At 41.2% G+C, this 15909-nt stretch overlaps 1 protein-coding gene across 1 annotated transcript in view; it reads left to right on the top strand.

The window, feature by feature from the left end:
- rsrc1 (arginine/serine-rich coiled-coil 1) overlaps window positions 1-15909 on the top strand; it is a 126106-nt gene that overhangs the window by 93414 nt on the left and 16783 nt on the right. Inside the window, exon 7 of the mRNA XM_062419810.1 lies at window positions 10926-10997. Within this exon, the coding sequence (XP_062275794.1) occupies window positions 10926-10997 (72 nt within the window). The remainder of the gene's footprint in view (window positions 1-10925; window positions 10998-15909) is intronic.

The raw sequence follows: 15909 nt of genomic DNA, 5'->3' as shown, positions 1-15909 counted from the left end.
GGACATCACATAGATTTTGTTTTTATTTCCTGCAGATTTACCCTAACCATAACCACTACCTGCCTAAACCTCAACCTAGCTCTAACCTTAACCACTGACCCAAAGAACAACTTTTTCCCAACAGGGACACGGCTTTTGTCCCCAATTAGACAAGCCATCCCTAATTAACTGGTCTTGAGTCTGATATGTGTCCCCGATAGTAGGCTAAGTCAGACCCCACATGCACACTCGACCCACCATCCATGAAGTCCACACCAAAGAGCGGGCAGGGAGTAGCCAAGACCACCAAGTCTGTGTGCCTATTCTGCAGTGCGTGTTTGTTCCTGTAATGTGGTCAGTTGTGCTGAGCCCTATTGACGCTGCCAGGGTCCCGGCTCTCCTGCCTTTCTTTTCTAAGTGGCCGCCCTTCTGAACCTCCTTGTGTCAGCACTGCGATTAGCGGCTCCAGTTTACCTTTCATGTGCGGGGGTCCTGATAGATTTAGCCCCATCTCCCCCACCACCACCACCACCATCACTACACACACATGAGACACACACTCAGTGGTGTGCCATCACAATGGCATCCAACAGGCTTTCAGCAGGGGAACCTGAGCCTATTCTTCACCATTCAACAGTACGCTCAAGTGCATTCACACTGAAATAAATGAACACACACACACACACACACACACACACACACACACACACACACACACACACACACACATACTAGGCAAGCATATTTTTACACTGAAATTGCAGTGCACATACCACTCTATATATTCACAGTGCACCGTTTGTTTGTGGTTATTGTGACTTTTTGGGATTTTAATTTACGATGCAATTTGTGGCTTTCTTGTCATTAGAAAAATTGGGGGGAGAAAGTTTTGTTAGTGATAATCAGTCAAATAAATATCTTAATAATTATCAGTATGTTTAAGTGTTTTTGTCATTGCAAACTAATTGAAGGGACTACCTGTCTGTAAAAGTTGGATTATCTATGTTTGAGTGCTGCAGAAGCTACTTGTGGAGCTTCCATACTTCCAGAGGTTCTGCTGGCGGCTTGCACGTACTCAAATAAGGGATACAATGCTTGTGTGACAACACTGCAAGAATTGTGACTGGGTATTATTATAAGGAGAAAATTAAGTGTTTTCTTCTTACCTGTCATCAAATCTGTGATCTAACAAAAGCCATTTTCAGTCCAATCTGTCTACAATTGTTGCTCTCTATCTCAGAGTGTATGCGTGATTACTTTGGGTATATAATGAATGCACATGGCCTGATAATATACACCCATGTAGTGTTGGATGAAATCCTGCAATCCTATAAATCATTTCCTGTACAGGACACATGTATGTGTGAGACCGCTGGAACGCCTTGATGGAGAAGCATAATTCCAGCTCTACTGTGCACAGCAGAGACAAAGCAACCAGTACTCACTTCATTTTTGAATGAGCGCTGGGCGACAAGAACAGAGTGAAGCATCAGAGAGTAGAGCCACAACTGGCAGAGAGATCTCAGATTTGGTGGCAGTGGATGTGGTGTAGGAAAGGCCAGTTGGTGCATGTGTGATGTTCTTCTGATGTTCTGCTCTAAACACTTCTTTAAGTTTTAGTTCCTGTCTGTCTGTCTATTTCTTTTGGTATAAATGTAAAGAAAAGCTGCTCTCCTTTTTGTTTGTTTGTTTGTTTTTTTATTGGTCTTGTCCACATTTCATTATATGGCTAAAAGTAAAAAGATTTTTGTCACAAAATAATGCAGCTACATGAATATTTTCACAAAGATCAGGCCACAGCAGATGACTGCTTGCTGTGTGGGTGACTTTACAGGTTTACAAGTTTTTGACAGTCTAAGCACATGTAAACAAATTATTATATAACGGACACTAAAATATGCAAATGTATGTATACCCTTTTCACATGTCACGCCATGCAACATTGAACTTTTGTATAAAACTTTCTATAGTGTAGAAAAACGAGTAGCATTTCAAATAAATGATAATAACCCTTTTTTGTCCTAACATGTGACTGTTATTGTGGCCTGGCATGAATGGTCAAGTGTACCAATTAATATTCTTACAAGGGAACTGTATCTACGGCACCTATAGTGACACATAAACCTATAAAAAGATAGAAAAAGATGCCAAGAGGCAGGAGACAGTTTCAAGAATAAGGTTAGGACATGAAGGAGATAAAAGAAAAAATAGAAGGTATAAGAAAGAGGCAGTAGCATGTGGCGACATGACAAGGTTGAAGTTGAGGGTGAGATGTCATTCAGAGGCCCCAGGATGCTTAATATTTCACCGTGTGATCCCTGCATTATGGATTTGGTCTGATTGCCTTCTCAAGACCTCTAATACGCACTTATCGCAGTAAAGTTCTCATGACAGAGCTGAAGTATTTATCTAAAAGGCGTGCCCACCCTCGCTCCAAACCAAATAGAATAACTGTACACATTCATGTAATGTTTTAATATCAACTGTAAACCCTTAAAGGCAAAAGCATTTGCAATTTACATATGATATTTCCATACTGAGGTTTCAAGGTTGAACTCTGTTTGACCTGGTGGCTGCATTTTATAGGCTTTGTTGTGAGTTTCTCCCCTCAGGCTTGTGTGCTATGCGTGTGTGTGTGTGTGTGTGTGTGTGTGTGTGTGTGTGTGTGTGTGTGTGTGTGTGTGTGTGTGTGTGTGTGTGTGTGTGTGTGTGTGTGTGTGTGTGTGTGTGTGTGTGTGTGTGTGTGTGTGTGTGTGTGTGTGTGTGTGTGTGTGTGTTAGGTGCTCTGACTATGTGGACGTCTGCGTGTGTTTCTCAGGTGTATTTATTTGTGTATGCGTGTGTGCAGCCCATGGCGGTGCGTGCTCCTCAGAGTAACCTCCCTCTCTGATCTTCTTGACCGCTGGAGGCCTCTGCTTCTCCCCACCTTTTCTGCAGTTCTCCTCTCTGGCCCAGGGTCCAGGGCCTAACATCTCTCTGAGCGCACTGGTGCAGCCGTACAGTCCTGGGATACTCTTTCGCTTTTGGGTCTAAAGGGCAGGTTGGGGTGCTGAGCCCGAACCACCCACATGCATCGCGAAGACCCCGCTGTTGAGCTACGTTTTTTTTTAACTTTGTTGGCCCACATGAAACCTGCTCTCAACCCCAGACCTCCTGGGTTTTGCCCAAAGGACATGAGACTCCGACTCCAGGGTGTTGTCTGAAGCTGAGTGTAGTGAAGTTGTGGTGCAGAGGGGTTTGGAACGTGGGGCTAAGATTTCTTGGACTATGTTTGGCTCTTCCTCATTATTCACTCTCACTTTCAACTAATTTAAAATCTGTTTTTTTTAGAGTCTCACTAAATGAACTGCTTCACACACGACAATTTGGCGCTGAAAGATATTAAGCTGTCTCTTCTTTGTCAAGTAGTTAACTACACGGCCATCACAGTCTTGTTTGATTAACAAATTTGTCAGAAGTTGTGTGGTCTTTATGGGGATGAGCTTAAGTCATTACTAGAAATTGAAATCACACCAGTCACATTAATGTCACAAAATGCTAAGCATTTAAGAAGCATTAGATATAAATAGATTTAAGATTATTTTTAGTTTCAGTTAATCTGCAGAATACTAAAACTGTGAAAACTGTTCATCACAAGTTTTCATAGCCAAGGGTGACAGTTAAGACAGAAAAACAGGAAATCATTTTTGCCATTTTTTGGCATTTCTGCTTGAAAAACGTCTCATTTTTAATTATTGATTAATTATTGGTCAATCAAATAATGGATTGATCAATGTACCATTTCAGGTCTAAAACAGAATCTTCTACAAGACTGATTTGTCTTTGTGGAAATAATAATATTGGACAAATAGTTTGACTGATGTTTTAGTTAAATCAAGTAATCAAGTAGTACTTTAACCAGCAACTGATTGATTTTGTAATATATCTCAAACAAATTCTTCAGCATTGTAACTGCAAGAGAGAAAATAGTTCTGGCATCATTATACATAAGAGTGTCCACAGATATCAGTGAGAGAAGTAAGGAGAACAACTGTTGGAATATCAGTCAAGCAAAAAATGTTTTCATGTGGAGAAACAAGTTTTCACCCTAAGACCCTACATCTATAGCAGTGGACTATATAAACAGTAAGAAGAAATAAGTATACATTCAATCTACCACATTTTGGCCTATTGAATACAAATATCTACTGTATATACAATATGAATTTGAATTCTATGAGTGTTTGTAGTTGGAGGAGAAAATGAACTCTGAACAGAGTTATCACCTGTTTTTTTTTTCCTTAGATAAATCTCTTCTTAATTCCTCTCCTCTTTGAGTTTGACAGATGCAATCTCAGCACGATCACTGAAAAGGAAAACACAAACACGGAGCCCAGGTGTCTAGAGTTAAGAGGCTGTTTTAAAAATGAATAGAGCAAATGTTGCATAAGCAAGGCTCCAGAGTTTTGGATGTTGGTTAAAGTAGGGAAAGTCTAATTTCTCACCACATTCTTCCCTCTGAGTTCTTGTTGTTATCAGGCTCATCTGTAACAACACAGTGTCAGCATGCAGTACAGCTTGCATCTGGCTCCTTCATTTAAACATCCATAACACCACAGGAGTACCAGCACTAATTGATGCATCCCCACAGCATCAGAATATAGCCACGAAACAGAAAAAAAAAGCTTTTCAGAGAATTGCCAATGAATAATTGATTGATTTTGTAAGATATCTCTCTCTAATTGTTTAGTTTGTAAATATTTCATGGGTGTCGTTAAATCGGCCTGATGACAGATGCAGAGGGCAGCATGCGATAAAGATCATTCAAGTTCAGGTCCCCTGTTTCCTGCCTGAAGTAATTCACTCAGCACAACAATCTTATGATTGAGGATGAGACACACTGATTCATACACAGCACTTTTGTGAGTTGACTGCACTTTTTGTTGTCAGGAGAGTTTCTTCAGGCCCAAAATAATTCACACTTTATCATACTGCTTGTAATATAGTCTTGCCCTTGAATGGCTTTATGCATTCGGCTACTAAATATTTAAATGACTTCATGTTGTGTCTCTTTATGTCTGTCTGTCCAATCAGGATGCAGATACATTTGTAATATGCCCTGTGCCAATGATGCTTTACTGCTACCAGGTCTAAATGAGCTGTTTTTTGATAAAGTGTCATGTACAAACCACACACGGGCACCTGTGTGTAAACACACACTCGCATAGGAAAGCAAAGCCAGGCTCCACTCATGTTAGCTGCGTACTGTGCCACCTAGTGGTTGATTTGGATGTTGCTTGCTTCTCTACACCTGCTGTAGATTTCTCCACCTGCATCCTCAGATACCATTTTTTTCTGTCTCAACTTTTTTTCACCCAAAAAATTTAAAAGAAGCTAAAATAAAGCCTTTTGATGTTTGTATGTAATGCATTTATCCCCTTAAGAACTGAATCTTTATTTCAGCAAATGCTTATCAATCTGTTGATATGCTGCTCAGGCCAGATGTTATATCAGTTTAGATGCAGTGTTATTTATAGAGTGGTTCTTGACATATTCATATGGAATCTGTTAATATAACATTAAAATGCCACTCAGATGGCAAACTTTAATTCAACCAACTTTTTAGGAAATCATCAAGGAAAACTGAATAGTATTATGATAATCAGCTCATATTATTACAGCTTTGTTTGTAGAAGATCCGCCTACAGTAGTAGCTGTGTCCTTCAAGTATCCTGCATGAGAGATTCAGCCTCAGTCATTTCTGTATATTAACATTCAGAACATTTTGAAACACAAAACCTGTTTCTCACAAATGAGATATGATAACAGAGCATTAAGAAAAAAACAAATCCCTCTCAGGGTGGAACAACAATGCAATAGAGTATATGTAGGCACATGGACCAAATTTGAATTTAGATGATGTATCGCGTCTGTCCTGTCCATCTTGCTTTTACTCGTTCAGTGGGGCTAGATGTTGTCTTAAAATAGTCCCACAATGCAATATTTTGGGTTTTTGCTGTGTGCATTGTGATACTTTTGAAGTAACTTGGTTTCACCTGATACAAGCTTCAGATAATTATCCTCTATATGTCCATTTGGAAATATTTACTGGTGAAATTATTTGTCTGTTCTCAGAGAAACTATTGCAGCTGTTGAGTGATCTATTTTAATTAGATATGACAGTTTTCATAAATAGCAATGTAAAGTTTTGGGTCGGCAGCCTGGGAAAAATTGCTATGCCTCATGCTGAGAGTTTGGATCATTATTTTTAAACCTTCTTTGGTAACAGCCTGAAGTAGGTCCAGGTCTTTCTCAAGGAGGAAAGTTAAACAGTCCATAATTTCTTTGTGGCATTCAGAGTCTTCTTCCAACCATGTAAGACTAGCCAAAGCAATTCAGATATACATTTATGATATTGGCTGGTGTTTGATTCTCGCTTGGCACGTCATACCTTAATGGTCTTCTGCTGTCAGCCTAAATGGGCAAATAAACCCATTTAGGCTGACATATTCATTTTTGCTCCACATGATCTGTTTCACAACCAACAGATTTCCAAATAGCAGATGTAGATATTTTGACACAGGAGATGTAGCCAATAGAGTTATTTATCATAGACTTCAATATTTATCTTTAAAATTGTTCGTGAAAAAAATCAATGTTGCCTTATTACATTTCATTCCTTTACAGATGAACTGTAGATCTAGCATAGATTGCGACACCGATGCTGAAACAACACATCGTTCTGCACTATTATCCAGTTGTCAGTCTGTCTGCCCAACATTTTTCCGTCTTGCTTTTCTGTTATTTGTCAGTGAGTGTGTTTACCTGTCTGTCCTCCAGCCCCATTGTGTTCTTATGTTTCTTTGTCTCATCTTTCTGCCTGTCAGGGCTGCTATTTGTCAGTGTGCCTACATGTCTGTCTGCCTGTCTTTCCACCTGTCTGTCTCTCATTTATTTATTTATCTATTTATTGTCTCTCTGGTATTCAGTGTTGGTCGGAGGCCCGCCTGCCGAGCTTCACTGTAAAGTACTCGGCTGATTGGAAGGGACATTTTTCCAATGGCGCTGTGCTGCCTCTAATATTCTGTTTGTCGTTGGGTGTGAGGCTGATTTATCACGCCTCCTCTCCTGCTGACATTCAGATCCACTTTGATTGGCGGCCGGACAGACTGACACCCACCACTACCAACACTGCTGGCATCACTCACATACACAAACACACACAGACAAATCTGAGGTTCTGCATACTCAGAGTCAGGTATACAGTGGATATGATTATGCCTATTACGCCAACACATACCCACTTACATTTAGGCTTGTAGACACACACTTGCACACATCCACTCTCTCACAAACACACACAGACTAAATGGATAACTGCTGCGCTGACCTCTGTTTTCAGCATGCTAGTTTGTAAGTGTTGTATTGAGTTTATTGAACAACGTGGGCAGACTGTTACTCTTATGTTGTTCTCTCACCTCACGAACTCTATAATATGATAGCCTTTTTCACTTGTAATACTTACTGTACCCGGCCTAAGGCCCAAGCAACCACACTTGTGTTGAATAACATCTCTCTCCTTCTTTTTCTCACCCTCTGTCCACCCCCAACCCCCCCAACCCCCAATCCCTCCTTAATAACTCTATAACTCACCTCAGCCTTAGATTTAATTGCTTATCTGTGTGTAAACGTATTAACCCTCTGCTGTATCTGTTTTGCTGTCGTCCCAGGGGCCCGACAAGCCTCTCTGACTGCCGTGCCTTACATCCAATGAATAGTCCTTCTCTGTGCGGTAATAGGGAATCAGCATCGTAGCAGCAAGCATTGGCAGCGTGTAAGAGATAAATCAGATTGGGGGTCTTGCTTTGCCAGTTTATTGAATCTAAATTGCGTGCGCGCATGGCCCCCGCCGGCCCTACATGGCCCATCCATCTCCCGGCTGATAATGGAGCGGGCCCGATTCCACCTGGTGGGAGCATTATTACATTTCCCCTCTAACGAGACCCAGCTAATCCTGCCAAGGGAGGAGGACAGGAGAGAGGAGAGAGGAGGAGAGAAGAGAACAGAAGAGGAATGAAGGAGGACGTTGGGGGGGCGGGGAGTGACAAGAAAGGAGGAAAAGAAGGGAGGAGAAAAGACATGGAAGAGGCGATTTTGGGGAAAAAAAGAGGTGCAAACATCTTGGCAGCCTGCCTCTCCCTCCCACTCTCCCTCTCTTTCTCTCTTTCTCACTTTCTTCCTCTGTGTTGCTGTGCATAAAACATCTTCTAGCGCCATCAGAGCTACATGGCCCCTGGGCCCCTGAGCTGCAATTACACTCATAATCACAATGCGATTTCACTGACGCTCTCCACCCCTTCCCACTGCCATCCCTCCTCTTTTCCTCCGCCCCTGCAGCCAAGACTGAACGAAGTCTAAATGAAGTGAAAGGCCTCTCCTCTCCCCAACACACGGCCGTTTATTACCCGCTTTAATAAAAGTCCATCACAGAATTATCCCACAATGAACTGGAGCCACTAAGTTGCCAAGAAATATACTTCCAATAAGGGGCCTCTGCACACAGCACAGACATGCCTCTATTTCTAGATGGGCTCAGTACCGAGGCTTAATTCTTTTTACATGTGTTTTACAACTGTGTTGTTAACAGGCTTTTCATGATGTTGATGTTGCTGTAATGTATTTTTTGTAGTTTATCTGTTTTTAAAGCAGAGCTCCTTATTGATGTAATTAAATCGTATCCCTGGCTCAGCGCTCAGGCCTACTTTCATTGTTTTGAGGGGGCAGGAGCCCGTGAGGCAGCGCACTGATGAGAGATGGATAAACATTTTGATTTGCTGCTATCGCCCCCAGGCACAGTGTACTGGAGAGATGAGCAAGAGAAGGAAGAGAAAGCGGGGAGGGGTGGGATAGGGCAAAACAGAAGGAGAGAAGCGAGAGGATAAGAGAACCTGTTGGGGGAGGGATGAAGGGATAGAGGTAGAGGATAAACATGCAAACAAAAAGAGGCGACAAATCACTCCTGTTGTTTGTGTGAAAATGTTTGCGTGCACGCAGGCAAGGCCTCTTCTCTTATTTCTGCTTGTTTGTCTGTTTCCCTTGCTGTCAGTTCTTCCTTTTTCCTACATGGCCCCCATCTATCTGCTTATCTCCCTTTCCCTTTATCCCTCCTCTCTCTCTCTCTCTCTCTCTTTCTTTCTCTCTCTCTCTCCCTCCCTCCCTCTTCATCACACCACCAGTACTGCTCTGTCTCCTACCTGCCTCTCGGTAGCCCCGAGCAAAGAGGGAACTGAGGAGCACAGAGAGGAGTTCACTCAAATACACACTGCAAAATACACACACACACACACACAGAGACAGGTGTTCTGACACAAATACATATCTGTGCATACAAACAAGAAAACTCTTGAATGTAGTTGTGGAGAGATGCAGGATGGTTTGGTTTTTGGCAAACACCTTCACTCATACACACATTAACGTATTTAATTATGGTTGTGTTAACTAAGTAGGTTTTGTTGTCCATGCTCACACACACACACACACACACACAAACACACCCCATAGCTGAGGGAGGTAGAGGAGGGTTCAGTCATCCATGTAGAGTCATTGTTAGTAAAGATGCGGAACCTCCAGACTTAACCAGCCGTAACAGCTGTGTGACGGGTTCTTTGTCTACGCCAATTACTGAACAAAAACAGCAGCGCAGTCACAGAGAGACTAGCACAACTCATGGCCTCCTGCATCCAAACACACACGCACATACATACACACACACACACACACACACACACACACACACACACACACACACATACATACACAGATGTGTATGTGTTATATTTTTATGTAACATATATTTGCTTGCTGTGCAAAGTCAGCTGCAGTTTGTGGCAATCAGACACAAAAACAGGAGTGTGTTCAAAACAAAAAAAAACACAGGCACACGCAGGCATCTCAAGTGGTGCAGTAAACCACATTCGGACACCCACAGCTGTGCCTGAACACAAACATTCTGTATGCGCTCACAAACTCTTACACCCACTCTTATATTGTATTAACTTCCCCAAAATGGTGCTGCGCTCTCATTCTCTCGTTCTCGTCCTCCCCCTTCTCTCTAGTCTGCTCGCTCTCTTCCTCTGTTTCTCTCTGTTCCATTTTTTTTTCTCAAAGTTTAAACTCATTAAGTGTAATGATATTGGAGACTCAATTTTACATAGCTCACTCATCAACCAGTGAGATAGCAATAAAGGCGAATGGCTCCGCTGAGGCCCTAACGCTGCAAAATAAATGATGCGCCGCAACGGAAATGTAATTAATTTAGAGGCAGTATTGATAGTCCTGCCATACACAGCATTATATTTTTTAATGTGGCTTAACATCTTGATTATTCAGGGGGAAAGGCGGAGGAAAAGGGAGCCGACACAACACGGCTCATGATGAGAGATGCTTAAAATGCCCTGACGAGTGTTTACTCCCGCTGCCTCACTTTCTCTTAAGCTTTTCATTATGCCGAGATGATAAACACCTCTCAGGAAGACACGCTGTCTTTGACTTTTACAGGGGTGTGAAGAAAAAGCAAAGAAGGGTTCTGATGCCTGGTAGCGATAGGAGAAGAAGGCAGGATTCATATTTTTGTTGATTTGTACATTTACTGTTGTGTTCTCTGGTAATTCTCTGCATTAGCTGCGATGAGTATCAGTTGGTTTCAGATTTTAATGCTTTGTGCTTATTTTTTCATTTTTATGTTTTATTTTTTGCAGGGTCTGATTATATTTGAATTTTTTAAAGTGTTTATTTTTATTCTATGTTCAGTCCAAATCATTTATCACATTGTAGTGATTTAAAACTGATTCATTAATTCTTCACTTCATATTTTAATTTGCTATTGTTTTTCATAATGAACCCATTAAGAGGGTTGGGTGACTTTCTGCTTGGCTGCTAACTCTGCTGCCTGCTGTCTGTCTTTTTAGCGAAGACGGATGAGGTGCTGAAGGCCAAAGTTGCCAAGAGAGAGGAGGAGGCCCGGAAGAAGCTGGAAGAAGGTTGGTTGTATGTGTGTGTGTGTGTGTGTGTGTGTGTGTGTGTGTGTATGTGTGTGTGTGTTTGTATCTGTACGCCAGTCACAAATCCAGCCTGTTGCACCAATACCAGACCAGTTATATCATGTCCAATATGATAACAGAATCAGTGCAAAACAAAAAACAAAGCATTAATCATTAAGTTTAGCCTAAAATGTTGCAATATTTTAGATGTTAACAATTGAAACAGTATGATTATTCAAATTAGCTTTGTTTTCACTATTTGTTTTCCAATAACTGTTCATACAACCTTTTAAGAGTGGAAACTAGATTTGCTAGATTGTAAGACATCTGTTGAACAACTTTTGTGTTTAAATTTGCTGAAGAATGTTGAAAAAAATGAAAGGAAAACTTATATGCTAGTTAAGTTTAGTAAAGCTTTCATGTCACAAGTATGAGCCAACAACTACAATAAAAATTAAATAAGCTGAAAAAAATGCATATTCATTTAGGAAAATCTTTACTATGCATTTTCTCACATCAGTTTTACTTGTCCCCACACTCTCTACAACATCAGTGATTTTACTTAAAACTTAATATAAATACATCTCATATTTATACATTCATATTACATACATATTGAAGTTTACATACACACTTGTCTTATAAACTGGACTAAATTCTCAGTTCAACTATTCTTTGCAAAACATGAACTCAGAGATGCTGATTACACTCCTTAGTTTTTATTAATACAGCCGTAATCTACATAAAGATGCATAGTAGGTGTGCAAGGCAGGAATGTGCTTAGCATTGCAGGCAGTAAATTTATCCTGCCAACCTGAAACGCCCCAACTACCACCAACATAGGACATGCACACACAGACACGCACACACACATACACACAAAGATGGTCTCAATACACATTCAAATAAAGTCAAGAGTAATTTGCAGTGGATATGCTAGCAGTAATAAAAGTCCTTAGATAGTATAATGACCCTGGTACCTGTTCTGACCAGAGCATGATATAAATGAGAATATCAAATGTGCTGTTATCAACAACACTGTGTGTGTGTGCGTACATGTGTGCATGAATGTGTGTGTGTGTGTGTGTGTGCGTACATGTGTGCATGAATGTGTGTGTGTGTGTGTGTGCGTACATGTGTGCATGAATGTGTGTGTGTGTGTGTGTGTGTGTGTGTGTGTGTGTGTGTGTGTGTGTGTGCGTGCGCGCACTCAGGCGTGTGTAGCAGAATAATTTGTTCTAGTGTGGGTGTTTTCTTATATTGCTTGACTCTCTCTTCTCTTTTTGTGTAATTTTTTAGTGTTTGCATCGAGTAGGAATGGCAGTGACCTTTAAAGTTAGCTGACCTTTTAGCCAAATGAAAGTCCAGCCATCAAAAACTAATTAGCCTTGCACTATTGCTTTGGTTCCCCAGTTTTGGAACAAATTTATTCTCTCCTTCTCTCATTTCACCCTGTTCTGTTTTATTGAGTTTTTTCTGCTTCTCCACCATTCTTTCATTAATATTATTCATTTTTCTTGGTGCGAGTGCTCTGTCTATTCCTCTTTCTGTTTTCTCCTCCTACTTTCTGTCTCACATAGAGTGGTGACTAAGTGCCTCGCTTGGGGCAACAGAACAAGGCACCCAGTCAAATAGCTTTCTTAAGCAAAGTTCACACTGCACTGTTGCCTCTTTTTGGAATCAGTTTCTCCCCTTTGCTCAAAGCTTCTTCATCCCTCACTCCAACTGTTCCATCTGTGTGAAATAAGGTGTTGTGCTTGACTGGTGGAGCAGTGCAGTACAGCATGCTGTGCAGCCGCTGCCTTTGAGGACCATCATTTTATTCTTTACCCTGCACAGGGACACATGAAGTGAGATCAGAGAGGTTCGACAGAGTGGCCCTGATGACTTGCCCTTGCCTTGGATGTGAATGCAGTGACACTGATATAAACACACACACACACATGCGCACAAGTACGCGCACACACACACACAAGTAGAGTCAGCCAGCTCCATCCTCTTCTGCCCTTCCTCCCAGCTAAAGTAAAATGGAGGAGGTGGGCCACTTCTGCTGCTAAACAGCAGATCACCAGGGGTCTCCTTATTCCCCGCAGGGCCTTTTAGAGGCCAACACAACTAGAAAGTTTACACTTGCACTGCTAAGTCAACTGAAATGAGAAAACCTTTAAAGAGAGTGGAGGGGGGAAGTGAACAACACTACCACCTACACTCCTCGTTCATAAATAGATTCACATCCTAGACTGGCAATGTGTTTGAGTTAGTTTAGCCCTAATCGAAACCACCAAGATCTGATTCATGTGAATGCTATGATATGCAAGCTATTATTGTAGCGAACTGTGGCTGCATACTGCGCAGCCCTGCAAGAAGAGAAGGGTTTTTTATCATCAGGGTTTTCTGCGAGAGAGAAAACAGAGGATCAATAACTGGCCCTGTGGTCATCAGTTAACAAAGTAGTCTCCACTTAAAAGAAGTGTTTGGCTCTCTGGTTAAGGGCAGCCAGATGATGCTAGTGGTTGAAAAAGGAAACATGTTGATATGAAAGGGTGTGAGAATGAGAGGGGAGGATGATTCCTTTGTTAGTTGCATGCCTTGTTTAGGCTATTAAAGCTGAGAGATGCTGTTTGTGTGCCCAGGAGGCTTTTAGCTAACATAGTGTCTCCAACTATAATACGATAGACTTACTGTCAGTGCAACATAGTGTGTTTGTGTGAACTGTATTGTCAGCTGGCACTTTACTTAAGGCAACATAAAGCTAGAGCACCATGTGTGGTTCCAAAAGCTTATTGTGATATATTTAAATTGCTTGTTTTTTCTGATTAAAACAACATAAAACCCAAATATATTCAGTTCATTTGTGATAAAGAAATGTATCAAACCATCACATTTGATAAGCTGGTGTCATTTGCTAAATAATGGTTAAAATGTTATGCTGATCGACCAATCATTTCAGCACTAAAACTAAATAGTATGCACTAATAAATAATGATTATTATTATATGCATGGATATTCAAATAAATCTGATTTCAGATCATAATGTTCAAACCTAGTATTATGTTTCTTATAGTGTTTTTTTTTTTTTTAATTAGATTTAATATTTCTCAAGTTTTTGGCTCATTTCAGTGAAGCGTGTCACCTCAAAGATGATCAAATCAACCACTACAGTACAGCACACACTGTAGCTGTTCAGCTCCCAGAGCAGGTGCTGTTCCAGTTGAACTGGGAGTAACAACAGTTTGATGGTGAGAGATGGCAAGAGATTATTTAAGATATGATAAGAAAGGGATGTGCCAAATGCATCCTCTTTACTAATATTGTACAAATAGAGTCAGGTGGCGAATCTGAGCCCAATTAAACTTTATGAACACAAAGCTAAATCCTCTTGCTTTTCTTCGCGTACTTAATGTCCAGCAGAGTTAAGGAGAGAGGTAAAACATTAACCAGTCATGATGGAAATTGGTGTCAAACACTTGATAACCCCAATTCATTCATTCACAGTGACACACCACTTCAAAAACACACTTAGTATCTCAGTAGTGAAATCTGTCGTTTGTGTCATTTATGAGCAATGACAAAAACATCTTTTCATTTGTGCAGTCACACAGAATTATGCAGATATGGATTGGACACTAGCCTATAGCCTGACGACAGTATTTTAGCCCCTATGCCGCTCTGTCCCCATTACCTCAAACCACCACCAGATTGGGAGATCATATATTTTAATGAGATGTATAATAGCTCTTTAACCCATATCATTAGGGGAATATATACCTACCGTTTGCTCTTTTGGCAGTTAAACGAAAGGACTGTTTCCCTAATTACGGGGTGTGTAGGACAGGTCACGGGTTGGGTGTGTACCTGTCTGTGTGTGTCTGTGTTCAGGAATTATATGACCATTAAATATTCAGCTGCAGACCCCCTCCAGCTCACCCCTCCCTCACTTCCTCGACCTAGCATCCATTAACGCCTCATCACCGTTTAACTAGCTCTGTTGTCAATCACCACAGGGCCTCGGCTGAAACACGAAAAATGTCTGGATTTGGTTTCTAGTCTCACTTGTTCAAAGGCAAAGAAGAAGGAAAAAAACCAGTGAGAATACACATCCTAACCAGCTATAGGATGCCTCCGTCAAGAACAATCAATATAAGTTGAAATATCATTATGGATGCATGAGACCAGTCATTTATTTGAAGTAATATTTGTCTTGTTAGGTGTGATTACATGCTCTGCTAAACAATTTGTCAGTCAGCTAAAATTTCCGCTTTGCATGCAAGTGACTGCATCCAATACCAGTGTGGGTGTGTGCGTTCGTAATAAATTATGTGATCCCTTTTCTAATTGAAAATAATAACTAATCCACGGATAACAAGCTCTTGTATAATCCAAAACCATATCCCTTCAGTTCTGGCCTATCTCAGCTGTAATAAAAGACAGGAAATGAGAGGCAAGTGAGAGTGGTGGCTTGGACATTGACGCTTAATGTAATCTGCCTTGAAATCAAATTATTTGACCTGGAAAGCCTAACAATACAAAACTCCTGCCGGGCTGCTGTTAAATATTTAGCACGTGCCTGTCATGAATACAAATGGTGCGCAAATTAGAATCTACAGGCGCGTGACCCCCATATCACACCCCAGGAGCACAGGGGAGCTGGCTCTGCTTTAAATGTTTTAATTACCGGGGCCATGGTGTGGCGTGCCACGCTACCTCGCCGCACAGCATCGCCGCTGCTGAGGCTGCCACTTGAAGGACAAGCGGTGAAATTCAACCGCTGGTAAACACGAGTGATCTGGTGTCCATGATCTCATCACATTAACTAAAGCATGAGGATTCAATAAGGAAAATGTCTAAATTATACCAAGCTATAATTACAGTTCCCAGCATCCTCACTTAGGGTAGACCATGATGCTTTTT

This window comes from Scomber scombrus, chromosome 5 (assembly GCF_963691925.1).
Source record: "Scomber scombrus chromosome 5, fScoSco1.1, whole genome shotgun sequence".
Lineage (NCBI taxonomy): Eukaryota > Metazoa > Chordata > Actinopteri > Scombriformes > Scombridae > Scomber > Scomber scombrus.
The sequence above is the reverse complement of the archived record's forward strand: the minus strand, read 5'-3'. Positions and strand labels throughout refer to the sequence as shown.